Genomic DNA, 21007 nt, shown 5'->3' with positions numbered 1-21007 from the left:
CCCAGGGGGACAGCTTGAGGCTCTGTCTCAAAAAAAAAAAAAAAAGAAAAGAAAAGAATACTACATATGCAATGGAAATTAAACCCATGAAATACCCAAGAACAAATTTAGCTAGGTTGGGATAGGACCTACATGAAGAAAATAATAAAATTTTATTAAAGGGCATAAAACAAGAACTGAAAAAGTGGGAAATAATATTTGCCTTGAAGGACACTGCTAGCATGACATAAATTCTTCCCATATTAGTATAGAAATTCAGTGTAGTTCAAATTAGAACCTTAGTTTTTTTGTTTGTTTAACTTTAGAGAATAGTCTAAGCTAACATTTATTGAGTGCTCACCATATGCTAGGCAGCATTTTAATGTCCTTTGTGTGTTAATACAACCACATGCAGAGGTAGTGTTATTAATGTAGTTCTACACCAGACATATAAAAACTAAAGCAAAGATAGCTTGAATGATTGCCCAAGATCACACAACTAGTTAAGTGGCAGAGTCAGGATTCAAACCTAGGTGGTCTGGCTTAGCTAACCCTGGCAAGCTATATTGCCTTCTTAGGGAAGAATAAAAATAAAAAAATAATCAAAAAGCTTTTGAAAAATAAGAAAGACAGGATCTACATATTCTGATAAATGTTGGAATTTACTTTAGTCATTATAATCAAGTAGAATTGTATTAAACCAGAAATAAGCAGATGATTGCATCTTCAGAAACAGATCCAAGTACATATGGGAATTTAATGTACTATAGAGAGAAATGGCTTATTTAATAGGCAAAGCTATTGGCTATCTACATAATAAATAAGGAACATTTAGGTTCATGTCTCACAAAAAAAACTTAAAATTTAGTTCAGATGATTTAGAGATACATAAAAATTAAAATTATATTATGAAAACATTTTTAATATGGGAGATTATTCTCATGATATGTTAGAACTTACTTAAGCAAGATAAGAAATGCAGAACTCATGAAAGAGAAAGAAAGCACAGCTAAATGGTTTGCACGTCCCCACACATGGACCATAGACAAAGATCAAAGAAGGTAAAGTGGAAGGCAATGTTGGCAGTGTGTTTGACAGAGAAACTTCTTTATGCTGTTTATAAAAGGACAACATAGGAGAAAAGTAAGCAAAAGATAGAAACGAGAAATTTGTAGACAAAGAAGTGAACATAGCCAGTGAATTAAATCTATGAAGTTATGTCTTAACCAGATGTTAATTCTGAAACACAAGAACTCAGAAATCTAGTGTAGTTAATATAGTCTTTGAAAATTCCTTAACCTGCACATAAAATATCACACACATTTTTTTTCATTTTCTTAGTTATTATTTTAAAACATTCACATTCTACTCTTAGAAAGATTCACTTGTACCCTTGTAAGATGAATCTCAGAAGCAATCCCTCCAATCCCCCTCCCTCCACCCATTCCTCCCTCCCCTCTTCCTCCTCCCTCCCTGTATTCTTAGGCTGTTATTAGGTTATAGCATTCATATAAAAGGTATAAATTAGTTTCATAATAGGGTTGTGTACATTGGATACTTTTTCTTTCATTCTTGTGATACTTTGCTAAGAACATTTTCCAGCTTCATCCATGTGAACATGAAGGACGTAAAGTCTCCATCCTTCTTAATGGCTGCATAGTATTCCATGGTGTACATATACCACAGTTTGTTGATCCATTCATGGATCCATGGGCACTTGGGCTTCTTCCATGACCTGGCAATTATGAATTGGGCTGCAATAAACATTCTGATACAAATATCTTTGTTGTAATGCAAATTTTGGTCATCTGGGAATATACCTAATAAAGAAATTGCAGGGTCAAACAGCAGGTCTATTTTTAGTTCTCTAAGTGTTCTCCAGATGTCTTTGCAAAAGGAACGTATTAGTTTACATTCCCACCAGCAGTGTAGGAGTGTTCCCTTTTCTCCATATCCCAGGTTTTGGGATTTTGTGATATGGGCTAATCTCACTGGAGTTACATGATATCTCAAAGTAGCTTTGATTTGCATTTCTCTGATGATTAAGGATGGTGAGCATTTTTTCATATATCTGTAGGCCGTGCGCTGCACACATTTTGAACTATAAAACCAAGTGGTGTGTGAATTATGCATTCTAAACTTTAAGAACTGAATAGAGTGGTGAAGACTATAAAAAATACAGATGTCTGAGTATTCAGATTTTTAAACATATCAAAACCCTAGAGGAAGGTGCAAGGGGGGTGGAAATTTCTCCTTCTTGTAGATTTTATTCCATTTTTAAGAAAGCATTAAACCCTTCCCAGCTTAATAGTTATTAAAAGATTTGTTTGCTTGGAAACAATAGATAAAAAAAAGAACTTAATGAAAGGCTTGAAACACGCTTAATAGCTGAAAAACGTTTATTGGGCCTGAATTTAAATTTTGCTTATTAATTAGATCCCACATACAACTTTTTCTTAAAAACTTGATTAGAAGACTTGGATTGGCTTCCTTTCTTTCCAAGTTAGTGTCTTCTGTCTGACCATTGAAAGCTCTCACTCTTGGGCAGTGCCTGTGGCTCAAAAGGGTGGGGCGCCAGCCCCAAATGCTGGAGGTGGTGGGTTCAAACCCAGCCCTGGCCAAAAAAAAAAAAAAAAGAAAGAAAAGAAAGCTCTCACTCTCTCATCCTTTAAACTGGTTGTAAGACACTTTACCATAGTTCTGGAATCATGTATTTTAGGAAGACGATGTGTTTTAACCACCAAATTTGAAAAAATTAGGACAATTAGTAACATCCCACACTGACTAATGTAGACCCTCTTGTATACTTCCATAGTAGTGTCAACTATTTAACCCTTTTGGAAAATCTATTGGAAAAATTCATTCTGTAAGAGAAATAAAAGCACCAGTCTTTGTGGTGCAAACACTGACACCAATACAAATGTTCATCAGTAGGAAAATAATAAATTATGCTATTCCTACACTGGTGAAAATAATGTGCCTTCAATAAAAAGTGGTTACCAGGTACCAGGGCAGTGAGAAAAAAAGAGAGATTTTGGTCAAAGGGTACAAACTTTAAATAGTAGGATCAGTAAATTCAGAGAGTCCAACATCCAGCATGGTAACTGTGGGTAACAACACTGAACCATGTGCAGGGTGTCTGTAAGGTCCGTGTGTGATTTAGAATTGCCCATGAACTCCATGGATGCACTGTACTTAAAATTTGCTTAAATATCCTCACAACAAAATAAAACAAAAATAGGTGACTAGGTGAGGAGAGAGGGAGATGTGTTGACCAACTTGATTACATTAATCCTTTAACAGAATATACATATGTCAAATCATCATGTTGTACCCCATAAAATCATACAGTTTTATCATTTATACCACAATAAAGCTGGGAAATTTTAGAGTGAGAGAGAGCTATAGGTATGAATTTTAGAAGTATCCATGATGTTTTTCTATATATTGTTAATAACAGACAAAATATAATACTATCTTTGTTGAAAACTAGTGAAAACTGAAAACCCCACCACAGAAAAAGAAACCTGTATGTTTGTGTTTGTGTAAAACTTCCCCAAGTGTGGAAGGATATACCCCCCCCAAGCTATTTTAATTGGCAGCCCCAGGGAAAAGTGATTGGATGAAGGAGGGAAGAGCAAGATAATCCTTTTACCTTCTACTCCTCTGTTGTTTGAAGGCTTGATTTACATTAGTGACAATAGGAATTTTTTTTTTTTTAAGACAATGGGAGATGTAATACAGAAATAGAGTGGATGGGAGTTGGGAACTGTATGGATGTGGGTGGGAGTGAGAGGAAGAAGCCAAAGATGGTTTAGCACTTTGCAGCCAGTGTAAGAACTGTGCTCTCTCGGAGGAATGAGGATCTAATGAGGAGGAAAGACAGTTCTTTTTCATTGTTACCAGAGGAGAGGTGACGAGTTCAGGTAGTCAATCAGAGCTGTGCTGCTGCTTGTTTTAAATCATCATTGTTCCAACAGAAAATCTTCTTATCATGGTGTTAAAATCTCAAAAAAAGCAAAAATGCTGCTTTGATTAAATAATGAGTTCATGTAATGTGAATTATATCTCAATGAAGATTTTTTAAATGCTGCTGTATAGTTGCATTTTATGTGGATTATAAAACTAAAAAAAGGCAAACCTATTACGTTACCTTATCTATGCATACTCAGAAAAATTTTTGACTTTAAAAATAAGAATTTTTAAAAGTCTTAAACATGCAAAAAATGATAAGCTTTCCTATCATATACAAGGTGGCAGAAACTATAAAATATGACATGTACAATTTTTACTGTATGTTTCTTTTATGTTGTTTTAATATAATTATTCTTTTTGCAAGTCCACTGGTAACTCAATGCCTCATAAATCATGAAGACTATATTTTGCTAAAAAATATTCTTTGGAAGCAACCACTCAAAGATTTTTAGGTCTAGAAATAGCTCGTTCCCCTTTATTCCATAGGAAGCAGCATTAGAAATTTAGCCCCACGGAGAATTTATTTCTGGCATATACAGTCAAAATGCTGGCTGAATTTATTTCTGTATAATTATATCATATTTTATGTTGGAGCTGAAGTAATTTCATCAGTATGAAATTGTATACAGAGATAAATGAGTCAACAAAGTCACCTGAATAAATCATTTTCATTTTAATTTTCAGTTATGTGGAAATCAGCTTTTTCCCCACGCCTTTGTTCACCAGTGATTACATTTTCACCTCGGACGCCATTCCTATTTTTATCTTTCATAGTTGAGTTGTGTGGAGCTTTGCATAGGAAATGTTTTTTACATTACATTTGTCATCCTTGGCCTCATTTAAACAGGACATATTTATAACTGCCATGATTTTATGAATTGCATAAATTTCAGAATCTTCAGAGAATTGGGTGATTGTGACATTGTATATAGTCACTGATGCTTTATTTTATGGACTAATCCTTATAATATGAATTATGCTACCTGTGGTTCCCCTGTTGAAGAAAATAGAAAAGAAATAATTAAACTTTTTATTTTGTATATATCTTATTTTCCAGAAAACAAACACTGCTGGGGCCAGTGATGCAGACACCCCATTGGCAGACCCCGGAATGTACCAGTTGGACGTTACATTAAGAAGGGGCCAAAGTTTAGCTGCCCGGGATCGAGGAGGTGAGAATAGCAGAACAGTTTTACCGAGAAGCTTGTTTGGGGATGTTTCTGACTGACTGTCTCCTTATGATTGCTTAAGTTTAAAAAATTAACTACAATATTATACATTTTAGAAGTTTAGATTCAAAGACATAGTCTGACACATTACTTGACTCTTCCAACCACGAAAGAAGCAGTTTTGAAGCAAGTTCCAAAACCCTGACCTCTTCCCAGCCTAGACAGCAAGTCTCCGCCAGACTGCTAACTGATTAGACTCTACATTACCCACATTTAGTGACGTATTGGCTATAGAGGGGGGAACTATATTCTTCACATCAGCAGTTACTTTTTGGCAGACATGAAATTCTTTTTGCTGCATAGATTTGCTCAGTTGAATCTGCTGAAATTGCAGGATCCAGGATTAATATCTCACTTATAACTTTGGAAATTCCCAGCAAGTGACCCTCTTAAGTTTGGTTGGACCAGGCAGTGGTCTCTGGATTGATCAAGCAGGGCTTGCCAGGTCCATGATGAAGGACAACACTAGGCAAGTACTCTTAGCTCCTAGATTCCAAATCCCCAGGCAGTGTCCCAGTGAACAGGATGAGCCAAACACGGGATTCCCTGTATCCTGGTTAGAGGCAGGACCAAGCACAGACCCCAGGTAGACTGTGTAGCATCCTTTGTACATTTTGAAATACCAACACAGGAAGTAGAGACTTTAAGAGCCCCAAATCCAAAAAGAAGGCAAGTTTGGGTGTAACTCCCCCCGTCAGAGGGCGGAGAGAAGCCCATACTCACCCATTCTCAGGTGACTTGAGACTTTCTACATCACCCTGCTTCTGGCATTACATCATCCCATTTTTCTCCTCCCACCCTATTTGACATCCATACTCAGGGAGCAAAAGGAACTAGTTTAGGGCTATAGTTTTTAATTTTTTGTCTCCTATCTAACTAAAAAAATAAAATAGAGGAAATAATTTAACATAATTTTGGGGGTATTATGACTAGAAAATATACAAACAATAGATTACGTTTTTAGGTAAAAACTATTAAACATCAAAACATTCTTAATAAATTGACGTGTGATTGAAAGTGTTAGAATTTAAACACACAGGAGAACTTTTGAAAATAATCATCTGGTTTAGTAGTTCAGGACAATGTTTATTGAATAGAACTATCTATCTCAAAAGAAGAGACAATTAGTTAGAGAAAAATAATATGAATAACATAGTATTATTTTGCTATATTTACAGTGTATATAATATTTCTTAGTTTTCAAAGTATTCTCCATCATACAACAGTCTGAAACAGAAATGTACCAGGTAACAGAAAATCTATTTTTTTGTCCTATATTTGCCCCCAACAATTTGAAATACATAAATATATTTATTATGTTTTTTTGTGATTATGAAATATTAGAAACAACCTAAATACTCATAAATAGGGCAGTGGTTGAATAAACTGTGATACATCTACATCCTTATGCTATGCAATGGTAAAAACGAAATAGTAAAATCTCTAAGAATGGGTAATGGATAAGTGTTCAGGATATATTGTTAAATTCACTTAAAGCAAAGTGCGGGAGAATACTAACAGTGTGCAACGCTTTGTGCAAGAAAGAAGGTGGCGTAAGAAGTTATGCACCATCTGCTCATTTGTACAATGGAACCACAGGAAGCAAAAGCCAGAAACTGGTGAGTTTGGTAAAGGTGTAAAATAGGTGGCAAGGAAGAGGGTTGGGAATGGGATAAAAGGGGAGAAAAGAAGATAATGTTTCTCTGAGTAAACTTCCTTATGTAGTTCTAACTCTTTAACTATGTCAATATTTTTAAATGAATGAAAGAATGACCTGGATATGGGAAGACCCCAAAATGAAAGGAATCTTTTGCTGTGAGCACTAGATTTTAGTAGTGGGCCTACTAATATTTAGTAAACCATGGTGTAAACAGGTGTGCTGTCATCAAAGCTTTGTTGTTCTATTTATAAAGCACAGGCAGAGTAGATTTAGCATAATTTTTAAGAGCCCTGGGATTTTTGGAGTGGTAGATGAGCATTGGCATCAACTGAAGTCACCATCTGCATTAGTTCCTAACAAGAGAGTTGACCTCTCTTATGAAGCTTTGAAGCCAGGCATTGACTTCTTACTAGCTATGAAAGTCCTAGATGGCATCTTCTTCCAAAACAGTAGAAGGCTGTTTTGTTCACACAAAGTCTGTTGTTGAGTGCAGCCTTCTTTGTCAGTTCTCTTAGCTAGTTTGGGATCACTTGCTTCAGCTTCTACAGCAAAACTTGCAGCCTCTGCCTTGCACTTTGATGTTACAGGGACTGCTTATTTTCTCAGACCTCATGAACCAATGTCTGCTAGCTTCCAACTTTTCTTTTGCAGCTTCCACACCTCCCTCAGCCTGCATAGAATTAAAGAGATTTGGAGTCTTGCTGTGCATTGGATTTTGGCTTAAGGGAAAGGTGTGGCTGATATGATCTTCTATCAGACCAGTCCAACTTTCTGTCAGCACTAAGGCTGTTTTACTTTCTCATTTATGTGTTTACTGGAGTAGAGCTTTAATTTCATTCCAAGTCTCTTCCTTTGCATTCACAATTTATCTAATTGGTGCAAGACACCTAGATTTTGGCCCGTCTCTTCTTTTGATGTACCTTCTTCCCTAAGCTCAGTGATTCCTAGTTTTTTATTTAGAGTGAGAGACTTGTGGCTCTTCCTTTCACTTAAACCCTTAAAGGTCATTGTAGGGTTCTAATTGCCTAATTTTTAAATTTATTTTTTAGTTTAGAGTATTACAGGGATACACACATTTTAGTTACATAGTTTGTGTTTGTACATCTGAACTCTATGTTACAAGTGTGTCCTTCACCCAAAATATGTGCTTGCACTTGTTAGATAGGATTTTACCCTGCCTCTTCTCATCCTTGCTACTAAATTTCCATCGAGTCTTCCATATGTGCGCATAAGCATTAATCAGCTAGTTCCAATTTAGTATTGAGTACATGTGGTGTTTGTTTTTTCATTCTTGGCAGTACTTCACTTAGAAGAATGGTCTCCAGCTCCATCCAGGTTGTTACAAAATACGTAAATCACGAGGCACCACATTATCAGACTTCAGGTTATACCACAGTCTATAGTGATCAAAATAGCATGGTACTGGTACCAAAGCAGAGACATAGACATATGGAATAGAATAGAGAACCTAGAGATGAGCCCAGCCACATATCACCATTTGATCTTTGATAAACCAAACAAAAGCTTGCATTAATAAATGGTGCTGGGAGAACTGGCTAGCCACATGTAGAAGACTGAAACTGGACCCATACCTCTCACCTTTGACAAAAATTGATTCTCATTAGATAAAAGGTTTAAATTTAAGACACAAAACAATAAAAATTCTAGAAGAGAGTGTGGGAAAAATGCTTGACAATATTGGCCTGGGAAAAGATTTTCTGAAGAAGACCCTTCTGGGAATTGCAGCAACACCAAAAATAAATTAAAAGCTTCTGCACAGCTAAGAGTACCACAAACAAAGCAAACAGATGGGCTTCAGAATGGCAGAAAATCTTTGTATGTTAAGTATCTGATAAAGATCTGATAACTAGAATCTGCAGAGAACTCAAATAAATCAATAAGAAAAGAACGAACAACTCCCTCTATAAGTGGGCAAGAGATTTGAACAGAAACTTCTTTGAAGATTGACACTGCCCGACCAGCGGGCGGTGTCGGGGAGTTTGTGATCGGCGTATGAGAGGGAGAAGGAAAGGGTGGACACAATCACACAACCACTCATACAGTATAGGGAGAAGGCTGAGCCGAAGCTGTTTATTTGGGATCGCTACAATCTTATATAGGGTTAGTTGAGGGGGCGTGGTTACTTCATGAAGCTGAATCTATATAAGGCTAGGAATGTAGTCTTTGGCCTATGATAGGTTTAAAATGTGAGGGGAGGGTGGAGGGGTTATGCTGTTCTGACAGGAGGGGCCCTGCACTGTGCTCTGCGTTTCTGTCTAAGTCTTGTACAATGTAGCTAGTTCTATCCAGTTTTCTTACCAGTACTGGTCTTTTCATCCGGCCTTTTCACGTGGGGGTTGAATTAGCCTAGCACTTCCTCTTATGATGTAGTTTAATATTTCTGTTAACCCTTACAAAGATGATAGATGAATAGCTAACAAACACATGAAAAAATGCTCAGTATCTTTAATCATCAGAGAAATGCAAATCAAAACCACTCTGAAGTATCATTTAGCTCCAGTGAGATTAGCCCACATCACAAAGTCTCAAAGCTATAGGTGCTGGTGAAGTTGTGGAGAGAAGGGAACACTTCTACACTACTGGTGGGATTACAAACTGATACAAAGTTTATGTATTAGTATGGAAGTATGGAGAATTCTTAAAGAACAAAAAGTCAACTTTCCACTTGCTCCTGGAATCTCATTACTAGGTATGTACTCAGAGGAACAAAAATCATTTTACCACAAGGACATTTACACCAGAATGCTTGTTGCAGCTGAGTTCATAACTGCCAAGTCATGGAAACAACACAAATGCCCATTAATCTATGAATGGATTAGCAAACATAGATATGTGTTTGCCATGGAGTACTATTCAGCCATAAGAAAGGATGGAGACTTTACATCTTTTGTGTTTACCTGGATGGAGTTGAAACACATTCTTTTTAGTAAAGTATCTCAAGAATGGGGAGGAGGGAGGGAAGACACTAAATCACCAATTCTTTAATGCCTGAGTAGTACTCTATGGTCTGCATATACCATATTGTATTAATCCTCTCTTGTATTGATGGGCATTTGGGTTGTTTCCACATCTTTGCAATTATGAAATGTGCTGCTATAAACATTCTAGTGCAAGTGCCTTTTTGATAAAATGTCTTCTTTTCCTTTGGGTAAATACCCAGTAGTGGGAGTTCTGGATGAGAAAGTAGGTCTACTTTTAGTTCTTTGAGATATCTCCATACTACTTTCCAGAGAGGCTGTACTCATTCCACCAACATTCTCTCCACATCTACACCAGCATCTATTGCTTTGGGACATTTAGATGTGAGCCATTCTCACTGGACTTAGGTGATACCTCATTGTGGTTTGATTTTCATTTCCCTGATGATTAGAGATGCTGAGCATTTTTTTATGTGTTTCTTGGTAATTGGCCTAATTTCAATATTGCTATATCTCAGATAATAGGGAATCCTAGGAGAGGGAGAGAGACAGGGCAAGGGCCTGTCAGGAGAGCAGTTCAAATGTATACAGCACTCATTAAGTTTGTCAGATGGCAGTCTGTGGCACCCCAAAACAATTATAATAGGAACATCAAAGATCACTGATCACAGATTATTATATAGAAATAATAATAATTTAAAAGTTTAAAACATAGTGAGAATTTCCAAAATGTAACACAGAGATAATGAAGTGAGTACATTCTGGGGAAAACAGTGCTGATACACTTGCTTGAAACAAGGTTGCCACAAATCTTCAATATGTAAGAAACGAAATATCCCAGAAGTGCAATAAGGCAGGATGTAGTAAAACAAGGTATGCCTGTGCTAGAACTGAAGACAAAAAGAGCTGAGAACAGTTCACTGTGTATACTGGGAACTAGGAGAAAAGTAAAAACATAATTGATAATGAGTAAGAGTCAGGTTTCTTGCTGTTGGAAGGAAGTTACAAAAACAGAAAGGGATAAGGACAGAATTAATGGCCTTAGACTATGTGGTATTAGACAGATATCAATGTGAACAATGGTTTATACCATATATACAGATAGAAATAAAATGAATAGGGAATGTGTGTCTATTTCCTAGATCTGCCTGCTACAAGGGCCCAGAAGCAATGACAAAGGTATAAAGACAAAGTAGCAATGTAGACACCTAGAACCTGGGTAGCAATCTCTAAAAACAGTATCCCCAGTGCAAGTAATGAGGGCTCTTGGAGAAATGGTTTATTTAAAACCTAAGGCAGAGAAAGTATAGGATAACACAGAACATTTGTAGTACTGATAAGTAAGAAAGTAGTCCAAAACTGATGACAGAATATGAAAAAGGCACAGGAGCCAACCTAAAGGAGCATCTGATAACCAAGGCTGGACAATCTCAGCAATAAAACAAATGCTGGTGCCAATGGATTATGACCCATAGAAGAAAATATCTATGAGTTCATGCTAATAAATAAATAACTGGGGAAGGAGGTCTTTTTCCTTATGGTAGAATTCCAATGAACATCTGAAGAAGGGGAGATCAAAATAGAAAATCACCTTTTAACAAACACTTCGGTAACAATTGTTTTAGGCAAAAATTATCCATGAATGCTAAAATTATATGTGTTGAATTATTACAGCATTTCAATGTATTTTTCCACAAGATATGTATGAATTATAAAGGGGAAGATAGTAACTTCACAGAGGAGACCTCGAGGACTCCACCTTGAACAAATTACCAAAGTTAACATCAGAAGTAATAAGATAGGGAGACATTTTGTGCCTCCTGACAGTTGCGCTAAGGACACCTGCACCATTTCTGCAGCGTTCTTGTCAGAAGGCATAGTCCTGGTGTAATCATAAGAAAACATGAGGCAAACTCTGGCCACCTGTGACACCAGTTGGCTGAGTGCCTCCTACCTTTTGGTTGGGGTGTTATACAGTCTTGTTCCAGCGTTCCCTGTGCCTCATTAATTGTGAGTCTGGTTCTCACTGTGTGTGTACCACTGTCTTTCTCTTAGTACCAAATTATTCTCCAGAGACATCTCTGCCAAAAATATAAAAGCAATATTCAGTAGACTAACAGGGCCATGCACTGTGAAAAATAGGAGAGAAAATGTGACTTCCTAGGCCTGAAGAACATTCCCAAGTGTTTGCATTGCCAACTCCAGTTCAGCTTTACTAGCTCACTTACTTGCCTGGCATTTGTGAAATATTTACTAGCTAAAGATAAGAAGAAATATTTAAATGGAAGAACCAACCAGAGTTAAGTTTGGCTTGATTACCTACTTATCTTTGACCCCTCTGTGAATAACAGAAATGTTAAACCTTTGATTGGATAGAGTATTGGGCCACTTTAGATTTGTGAATTTACACACATACACATAATGGTAGGAGAAAGACGGAGATGGGTAGTTTGAAGTGAGAAGGCGAGCCAGGAAGTACCACAGTTGTGTGGGAATATAGCGTCGAGGGCTTGGGCGTGGATGGCGGGTGTGGAAGTGGAGAAGGACAGGAGCACATGAGGGATGGTTCAGGGAAATGTCCAGCAGGACTGGGGATCAATTAGATGAGGGGGCTGAAAAGAAAACCTTTGAGGTTTTAAGGCTGGTGGTGCCTGGGAGCCATCTGGAGGGAGGTTGGAAATAGATAAATGTACAAAATACACTTGTATAACTGTTAGAATTACAATTTATTGCAATCTTATCATGTATTACATTGATATCCTTATTGCCTGCCCAGCAAAGCAAAATGTCTAAGCCCCTGTGTCTCCTATAACCCTTGCACAGAGCAATGGGAGGAAAAACTCATTACAGCACCACCACCACCACTAGAATGTGTTGAGACTTTGCTCCTGCAGGGTCCTCCTTGATGCATAACAGGTACTAAGTGGGCTTGGTAGTCAGAGCTGGCCATCAGCTATTTTTCTACCTGCCTTTCAAACCACTCCCAGATGCTTCTTGAAATGCTACCACATTTTCCTGAGTTTTAGGCACCCTGATTAACTGGAATGTAGCACATGGTACTGGTGAGTCTGACACACATAAGACAAGTTTCATACTTTGTTAGACAAGTTTCATACTTCGAATGACATAAGTATTTTCTCTGTTGCAGTTATAGGGTTTCAGATCTAGGAAATAAAAATTCATGGTGCGTAGTTAAATTTGAATTTCAGGTAAAAAAATGCATTATCATATATATATATGTATGAATATGTCTCACATCTTTGGAGTATATTTATACTATAATTTTTTTTTTTTTGAGATAGAGTCTCACTTTGTTGCTCTCGGTAGAGTGCAGTGGCGTTTCAGCTCACAGCAACCTCAAACTCTTGGGCTTAAGTGATTCTCTTGCTTCAGCCTCCCAAGTAGCTAGGCCTATAGGTGCACACCACAATGCCCAGCTATTTTTGGTTGTAGTTGTCATTGCTGTTTGGCAGGCCCAGGCTGGATTCGAACTTGCCAGCTCCTGTGTATGTGGCTGGACCCTAGCTGCTGAGCTACAGGTGCCGAGCCCCAGTGTACTAAAATTTTTTATTTATCTAAAATTTAACTTGATATCATTTTATCTAATAGCCCTATGCAATTATGATGCACAGTTATTACAAAATATGCCATTTGTGTGTTAATTAGGTTGTGCTTTTCAGGAGCTATATCTTTTGGTGGAGAACTTCTATATTATCATCTATTATATTTTGAATATAGTTTTGGCAATTCCCTACAATTTGATTTCTTGAAATTTGGATCACAGGAGATTTGGTAGTTTCCTAAAACTGCCTTAATAAATTGCCAAATGTAGAAGCTTAAAACAATAGAAATTTATTCTCTTGAGGTTCTGGAAGCCAGAAATCCAAAAATCAAGGTGTGACAGGGCAACACTCTCTCCAACCGTTCCTGGGAGGAGTTCTTCTTGCCACTTGGAGCTTGGTAGCTCCGAGCATTCCTTGGCCTTTAGATGCATTGCTCTAATCTCTATCTCCATCTACATGCGTCTCTTCCTCTTGGTGTCTCTTTACCTTCTATTTCCCATTCCTTTCCCCTATAAGGGCAATAAGCTCTGGATCCTGGGTGATTTCTCTCAAGATCCTTAACTTGTTTACCTATGCAAAGACCCTATTTCCAAATAAGGTCACATTCACAGGAATCAGGGGATTAGACTTGGATGTGTCTTTTGAGGGAACCCAAGTTAACCCACTACAGAGGACAATTCCTTCTCATGATGTACTGGGAAAAAGTGCTCTGTATGAATATGTTTATTGTGATTCTATTTATAGCAGTGTTGGAAATCCCTGCATGTGTAGAGTAAGAGAATCTCAATCATTCTACTTTGAAACTCTTTGCATCTATTCTGTGGCTGGTGTGTCAATTCTGAAGGAAAGTTTCCAAGTCTTCCTTGAAAGATGTTTTTGAGGTGGAATAAGAATTATTGGAGCCTGGCAAATGAGAAAAAAATTAGGGGCATTCAACCTACTGTTCACAGACCACATGCAGATTATGTGAGGACATTTTTACATATCTGTGGTGTTGGATATCATGAAAATCATGCACAGATCATTGTGGGGGTTTTTTGTTTGTTTTTTGCTCATCAGTTTTCCTTAGTGTTTGTGTATTAGTGTTAGTGTTTAATGTGCGGCCCAAGGCAACTCTTCTTCTTCCAGTGTAGGGCACAGAAGCCAAAAGGTAAGCTTCCCCTTTCTCACAGGGTGGTGATGCCTCACTCACTGAGGGCCACTGTTTGTGTGGAGTTTTTGTGTTACCCACCTGTCTACATGGGTTTTCCTCAGTTGCTCCAGTTTCCTCCCACATCTCAAAGCTGTGCCCGTTGGGTGAATTGGTGTGACCATCTGGTCCAAATATGCGAGTGCAGGTGTGTGTGAGTGAGCCCTATGATGAGTGGCCTCCTATCCAGGGCTGATTCCTGCCCTGCACATTGAACCAGAATAATTCGATAATTTATTTTCTTACTTATTTTTATTAATCTTTCTCAAAGGACGTATATCTCACATTTCTTCCACTTTTTTCCTTTTTTTAAATTTCAGATTGATATGAGGGTACAAAGGAATAGCTTACATTGTTTGTGTTGCTAAGATAAAGTTCAAGATGTAGTTGAGCCCTTCCCCCAGGGGGTGTGCTGTGTACCCTCACACTGTGCACCTTAGGTGAGAACTTGCCAGTCACCCTCCCTCGTATCATCTCCCTTTTGCCCTCCCCCCAGTGTGGGTGATTTGTGGACATTGATGTTCTATCCTGAGACTTTACTATATTCTTCTATCATTCCAGGAGATTTGTGGTTGAATTCCTGTAGTTTTTTAGGTATAAGACCATGTCTTTAACAAAGAGTGAGAGTTTGACCTCCTCTACCCCCATTTGAATGCCCCTGATTGCCTTCTCTTGCCTGATTGCATTGGCTAGAACTTCCAGCACTATGTTGAATAGCAGTGGCAATAGAGGACAACCACGTCTGGTTTCAGCTCTAAGTGGAAATGCTTTCAGTTTTACTCCTTTCAGTATGAAGTTGACTGTTTGTTGTAGATGGCTTCAATCAGTTTAAGAAATGTCCCATCTATTCCTATTTGTTAAGGGTCCTTGTCAGGAAGCGATGCTGAATTTTGTCCATTCCTTTTTCTGCATCTATTGAGAGGATCATATGGTCTTTGTTTTTGCTTCTATTTTTACATTTATGGATCTATATGTGTTGAACCAACTTTATATTCCTGGGATAAAGCTCACCTGATCGTGATGTATAATTTTGTTAATGTGTAACTGTATTCTGTTTGCTAGGACTTTATGGAATATTTTCGTGTCTATTCATTAATGATATTGATCTGTAGTTTTCTGTAGTCAGATTCGTGGCATGCAAGAATCTTCTCCTGTTCTGAAGGCTGTCTAATTTGCTTTAGTTGTTGTACCCTTAGCTGTACAGAAGCTTTTTAGCTTGATTATATCCCCTTTATTTGTTTTTGGTTCTTCTGCAGTTACTAACAGGGTCTTCTTCATAAAATCTTTTCCTAGGGCAATTTTGTCAAGAGTATAGTATTATTTTTTCAAGTTCTTTAAAGTATGACTTTGGTATTTTGATGGGGATTGCATTAAATCCATAGGTCACTTTGGGTAGTATGGACATTTTAACACTGTAGCTTCTTCCCAGCCATGATGATGGGATGTTCTTCCATTTGCTAACGTCTTCTGCTGTTTCTTTTCTCAGGGTTGCATAGTTGTCTCTGTAGAGATCCTTAATGTGCTTTGTTGGGTATATTCCCAGGTATTTCATTTTCTTTGAAGCTGTTGTGAAGGGTACTGTGTCATTGATTTTATTCTTAGCTTGGCTGAGGAGACATTGATTTGTGGACTTTTTTGAGGGGGAAACAGAGTCTCCCTTTGTCACCCTTGGTAGAGTCCTGTGGCATCACAGCTCATAGCAACCTCAAACTCTTGGGCTTAAGAGATTCTCTTGCCTCAGTCTGCCCAGTAACTTAGACTAAAGGCACTGCCACAACACCTGGCTATTTTTAGAGACAAGGTCTCACCTCTGGCTCATGTTGGTCTGAAACTCATGAGCTCAGGTGATCCACCCGCCTCGGCCTCCCAGAGTGCTAGGATTACAAGCATGAGCCACCATGCCTGGCAAAAACTTAATTCTTATTTATATCAATTAGCTTATGGTAAAATTGGTTTCATTATATGTCAGTTTGCTTAAAGTCACAGTTTCCAAGAGCCTATCAACAAATTTAAGTGAGGACTCACTGTATTCTATTCTTTTTTTGACTGTTTTATTTTCATAGATGCAAAAAGCTATCTCATTGACACATACAGACTTCCTTGCTGCATGTTAGTAAAACTAGAACTGTACTATTGCAGTCATGAATTGCTTAATAACAGGGGTGCTTTCTGAGAGTGCTGCTTACACAAACCTAGATGTCACACCCTACTGGTGATGTGACCTGTTTTTCTGGGACTATACACCTGTACAGGGTATTACTGTGCTGAATACTGTAGGCAGTTGTAACACAGTGGTAAGTGATCTGTGCATTTAAAGATATCTAAACATAGAAAAAACATACCTAAACATACAGTAAAAATGTGGTATAATTAAAAAAGATACCCTTGTCTGGGGTACTTACCTGAACGGAGATTGTGGGCCTGCAGGTTTTGCTCTGGGTTAATCACTGGTGAGTGACGTGAAGGCCTAAGACATTACTGCCTGCTACCGTGGACAATATAAACACGGGACACTTAGGCTATACTACATTCATAAGAAAAATTTCTTCAAAAATAAATCAACCTTTCCTCACTATGATTTGTTTACTTTATAAACTTTTACATTTTTTAAGCTTTTAACTGTTTTGTAATAACACTTAAAACACAAACACACAGTACAGCTTTATAAAAATGTTTTCTTTCTTTCCTTATTTTATAAGCTTTTTCCTTTTTTTAGCTTTTTAAGCTTTTTATTGTTGTTAAAAAGTAGGCAAAGACACACACACATGAGCCTGGCGTCACCACACACACACAGGGTCAGGATCGTTGATATCACTGTCTACCACCTCCACATCTTGTCCCACTGGAAGGTTCTCAGGGGCATGACATGCGAGGAGCTGTCACCTCCGGCGATGACAGTGCCTTCTTCTGGAATGCTTGCAGAAAGACCTGCCTGAGGCTATTTTGCAGTGAACATTTTGTTTTATATATAAAAGGAGTACACTCTAAAATAACGGTAGATAGTATAGTATAGTGAATACATTCGTCACTAGCAGTTGCTTATCATCATTGCCAAGTCGCGTGTCCTATTTGCATACATAACTGCCTGTGCTGTGCTTTTATATGACCGAGCACAGTAGCCGGTGTACACCAGCATCACCACAAACAAAGGAGTAATGCCTTGTGCTGTGACATGCAATGGCTCTAAGATCACTAGGCAATGGGATTCTTCCGCTCCGTTGTGACTTTATAGGAACACTGTCTTACTTGCAGGCTGCTGCTAACTGAAATGTACTATGTGGCACCTAACTGTACAAAACCCTGAGAATGAACTTCTGCCGTAGATTTGGTCAGGGACCCCAACATTGTGCCACTGTCCCAGACAGCATTTACACTGGTCTTAACGTTTCACTAACTCTGAGCCAGAGCAAAGGGCCCAGGGGCTCCTCTCCAGGCTTCATCTGCTGTGCTATGTATGTGAGGGTTTTCCTTTCTTCAGGATTTATGAAGGTTCCCGGGAGGTGATAGCCTTAGCCATATGCAGACCTGGTTCAGCCACAGTGCGGGTACTGCACAAGTTTCCTAAAGAGACTGAGAACACAGTTTCCACATATGACATGTAGTTATTTCATACCTAAGTAATATTACTTTTATAGATGTTATTTCTTTCATTATTATAGTTAAAAGTTGCTTTATTTATTTATATTGAGGTAGAAGGGAGGATCAATTTTTATTGAACTTTTACAAATAAGTGCATTGCCACGAAAAACAAAAGGACCCAGGAAAGGTCCTGAGCCGAGCCTTAGACCACTCAGTGTATGTCAGGCCTTCTTCAGCGTGGGAATAGACTTGGCCATGGCACTTTATTTTTTTAATAAGATTTTATTATGTACAGATGAATTTGATTTAGAATAAATATATTTCAGCATCTGTAAACAAAGGATGATTTTATGCTTAACTCATTTAAAAAGTGCATCTCTGATTTCCGTTTATTGGAGACACTGTCCTTAAATTCCCTGAGGTTGATTAGTTTGTATCTGTGGCTTTCCTTATCAAGACTTCTTCAAGGACATGTTTCGTCAGGAAGTAAGCGTAAGAGGCATTTTATATGGGCCTAGATTTTGATAAGTTTTACCTCTATAAAGAAATAGTCTCAGGAACTTAGTTTCCTATTGCCTGAACTTGGATAATATAAAGTACACAAAATCATTCTTTCCATAAATTTTGCGAGGTCAATTGTCACAGTACATCAATTAAGAATGGGCACACATTTTGGTATAACTATTTGATATTGCTAAACCTATATCGATTATAGTCCCGTAGAAGAAGATTACTTTAAGAGAGAGTATCAATTCTAGTTGGTACTGCTTTAATCTTCTAAATTTGGGGTTAGAAAAAGCAAAAAGATATAAAGGAGCTTTATCATGTGATTATCATAAAGTAAACCATTATAATAATACCAACAATATTCTGAAACAAATGACTATAATTAAGCATGTCTCTTCACTTTCATGAGGTCCTATTTATTTTTCTGCTGATCTTGGGTTAGCAATCTACTTTTGCAAAGTCATCAGCCTTTGGATTAAAATTTTCCTGGAAATCCTGATTTTTAAATCCCCTGGCACAGTCAGACGCTCACCTCACTCATGAAGACATCTCAGCGTGCATCTCAAAACTTACACCTATGAGTTTATCCTTTGCCACTTCGTTAGGCTTTTTCACCAAGGTGTGAGATGGGCTTTCTTTGTAATTTTCCCAGAGGACACAATCTAGCTGAAGCTTTAGGCCAGCAGAAGGGGAGAACAGAGGCCACCTACTGATGAAAGACTGTTCTGGCTAATTTGTTACAGAAACCAATGACATCAGAGTGGAGGAGAGTTGGCTCTCCTGCTGGAAGTGAGCATGTGAGCAAATGCAGATGCTGAATCAGGGGATGTCTAACCTGGGGGGTGAAGGTGCGTGGATGGGGAAATGCACATGCTGAATCAGGGGATGTCTATCCTGGGGGGTGAAGGTGCGTGGACAGGGATGGCTCTGGCAAAGCCTCACATTACTGCACAAGTGCACCAAAATTACCTTCACTTAAGAGAAGAGTTTAGAACTAAAAATCCTCCTAGAAACAATTTCATGGCATTGTGTATCATCCCTGTGTGTGCATATTAGCGGACTTGCCCTCACTCGAATAGAGCATATGACATCATGGTCCCAACACTTTACCTAAAAAACTGATCTTGGGCAAGTCGAGCATTTCATTTAATTTTGTAACTTTTCCCCCATCTGCAAAGCAGTATTCCCTGCCCATTATGGCTCTTGGGTTCTACTAAAATCAGACTAACAAGTCCCACTAGATTCCAGTCTGTTCGGAGGATGGAGGGCAGGAACCAAGGCCCAGCATCAGGACAGCATCAGACAAGCCCTCTGCAGTCCCTGCAGTGACCCCCATAGCCACCTCGGCGCTACCTTTTCTGGTGCTCCAGAGACAATAGAAAAGACAAGATCCACACTGAGCTTGTGTGGGAAACACTCGGGTATAAAGGCCTTGCTTCTCTCCGGAGCCAGCAACGCTTGTCACCATTCACAGACATGGTTTCCAGACACATGCCTAGTTAAAACAATCACTACGCTCAGGGAAGCCCAAAGATTTAGTTTCCTATCAGGTGTTCCTACTTGCCAGCACGGAAGAAATTTACTAACCAGGGAGTCATTTTTACCATACTTTATTTTTTTTTAATTTTTTTTATTTTTTGAGACAGAGCCTCAAGCTGTCCCCCTGGGTAGAGTGTCCTGGCATTACAACTCACAACAACCTCCAACTCCTGGGCTCAATCGAGTGTCCTGCCTCAGCCTCCCAAGTAGCTGGGACCACAGGCACCCGCCATAACACCCGGCTATTTTTGGTTGCAGCTGTCATTGTTGTTTGGCGGCCCGGGCTGGATTCGAACCCGCCATCTTAGGTGTATGTGGCTGATACCTTAGCCGCTTGAGCCACAGGCGCCGAGCCGAGCCCAGAAGCTTTTTAAAAAGTGGTTTTCCAGCACTGACATTCTAGGATCCCCCAATTCTAAGTTTAATTGCCTGCTAAGCCTAACTCTCCCCACCTGCTTTTCCAAGAGTTTTTGCGCTTAGATACTGACATGCACATAGAAACATACACACACTCTCTCTTTCTCACAGTATTCTGCTCTTTGTTTTTTAAAAATGCAGTGTTTCTAAAGGGGTGTGGCTCAGCAGTCTCTGAAGTGCTACAGCAATGCTGACCTGGGATGACGCTGGCCACAGCCGGGTGAAAGTAGGGGCTAGTTGTGGTAGAGCTGGAAGTGCAGGGGGGTTGGGGGCAGCACCTCACATCACATACATTCTCAGACTCTCAGGGATGGAAGCTGTCTTAAAAGTTACTGGGGCTCGGCGCCTATAGCTCAACCGGCTAAGGTGCCAGCCACGTACACCTAAGGTGGCGGGTTCGAATCCCCAGCCCGGACCCGCCAAACAACAAT

General features: G+C 38.7%; 1 protein-coding gene across 1 annotated transcript in view; it reads left to right on the top strand.

The window, feature by feature from the left end:
- Nucleotides 1-21007, top strand: part of MCTP1 (multiple C2 and transmembrane domain containing 1) — a 601695-nt gene that overhangs the window by 276540 nt on the left and 304148 nt on the right. Inside the window, exon 2 of the mRNA XM_003785982.3 lies at nucleotides 5012-5126. Coding sequence (XP_003786030.1) covers nucleotides 5012-5126 — 115 coding nt within the window. The remainder of the gene's footprint in view (nucleotides 1-5011; nucleotides 5127-21007) is intronic.

The sequence above is a fragment of the Otolemur garnettii genome, unplaced genomic scaffold (assembly GCF_000181295.1).
Source record: "Otolemur garnettii isolate 467f Iridium unplaced genomic scaffold, OtoGar3 scaffold00017, whole genome shotgun sequence".
Taxonomy (NCBI): Eukaryota; Metazoa; Chordata; class Mammalia; order Primates; family Galagidae; genus Otolemur; species Otolemur garnettii.
The sequence above is the reverse complement of the archived record's forward strand: the minus strand, read 5'-3'. Positions and strand labels throughout refer to the sequence as shown.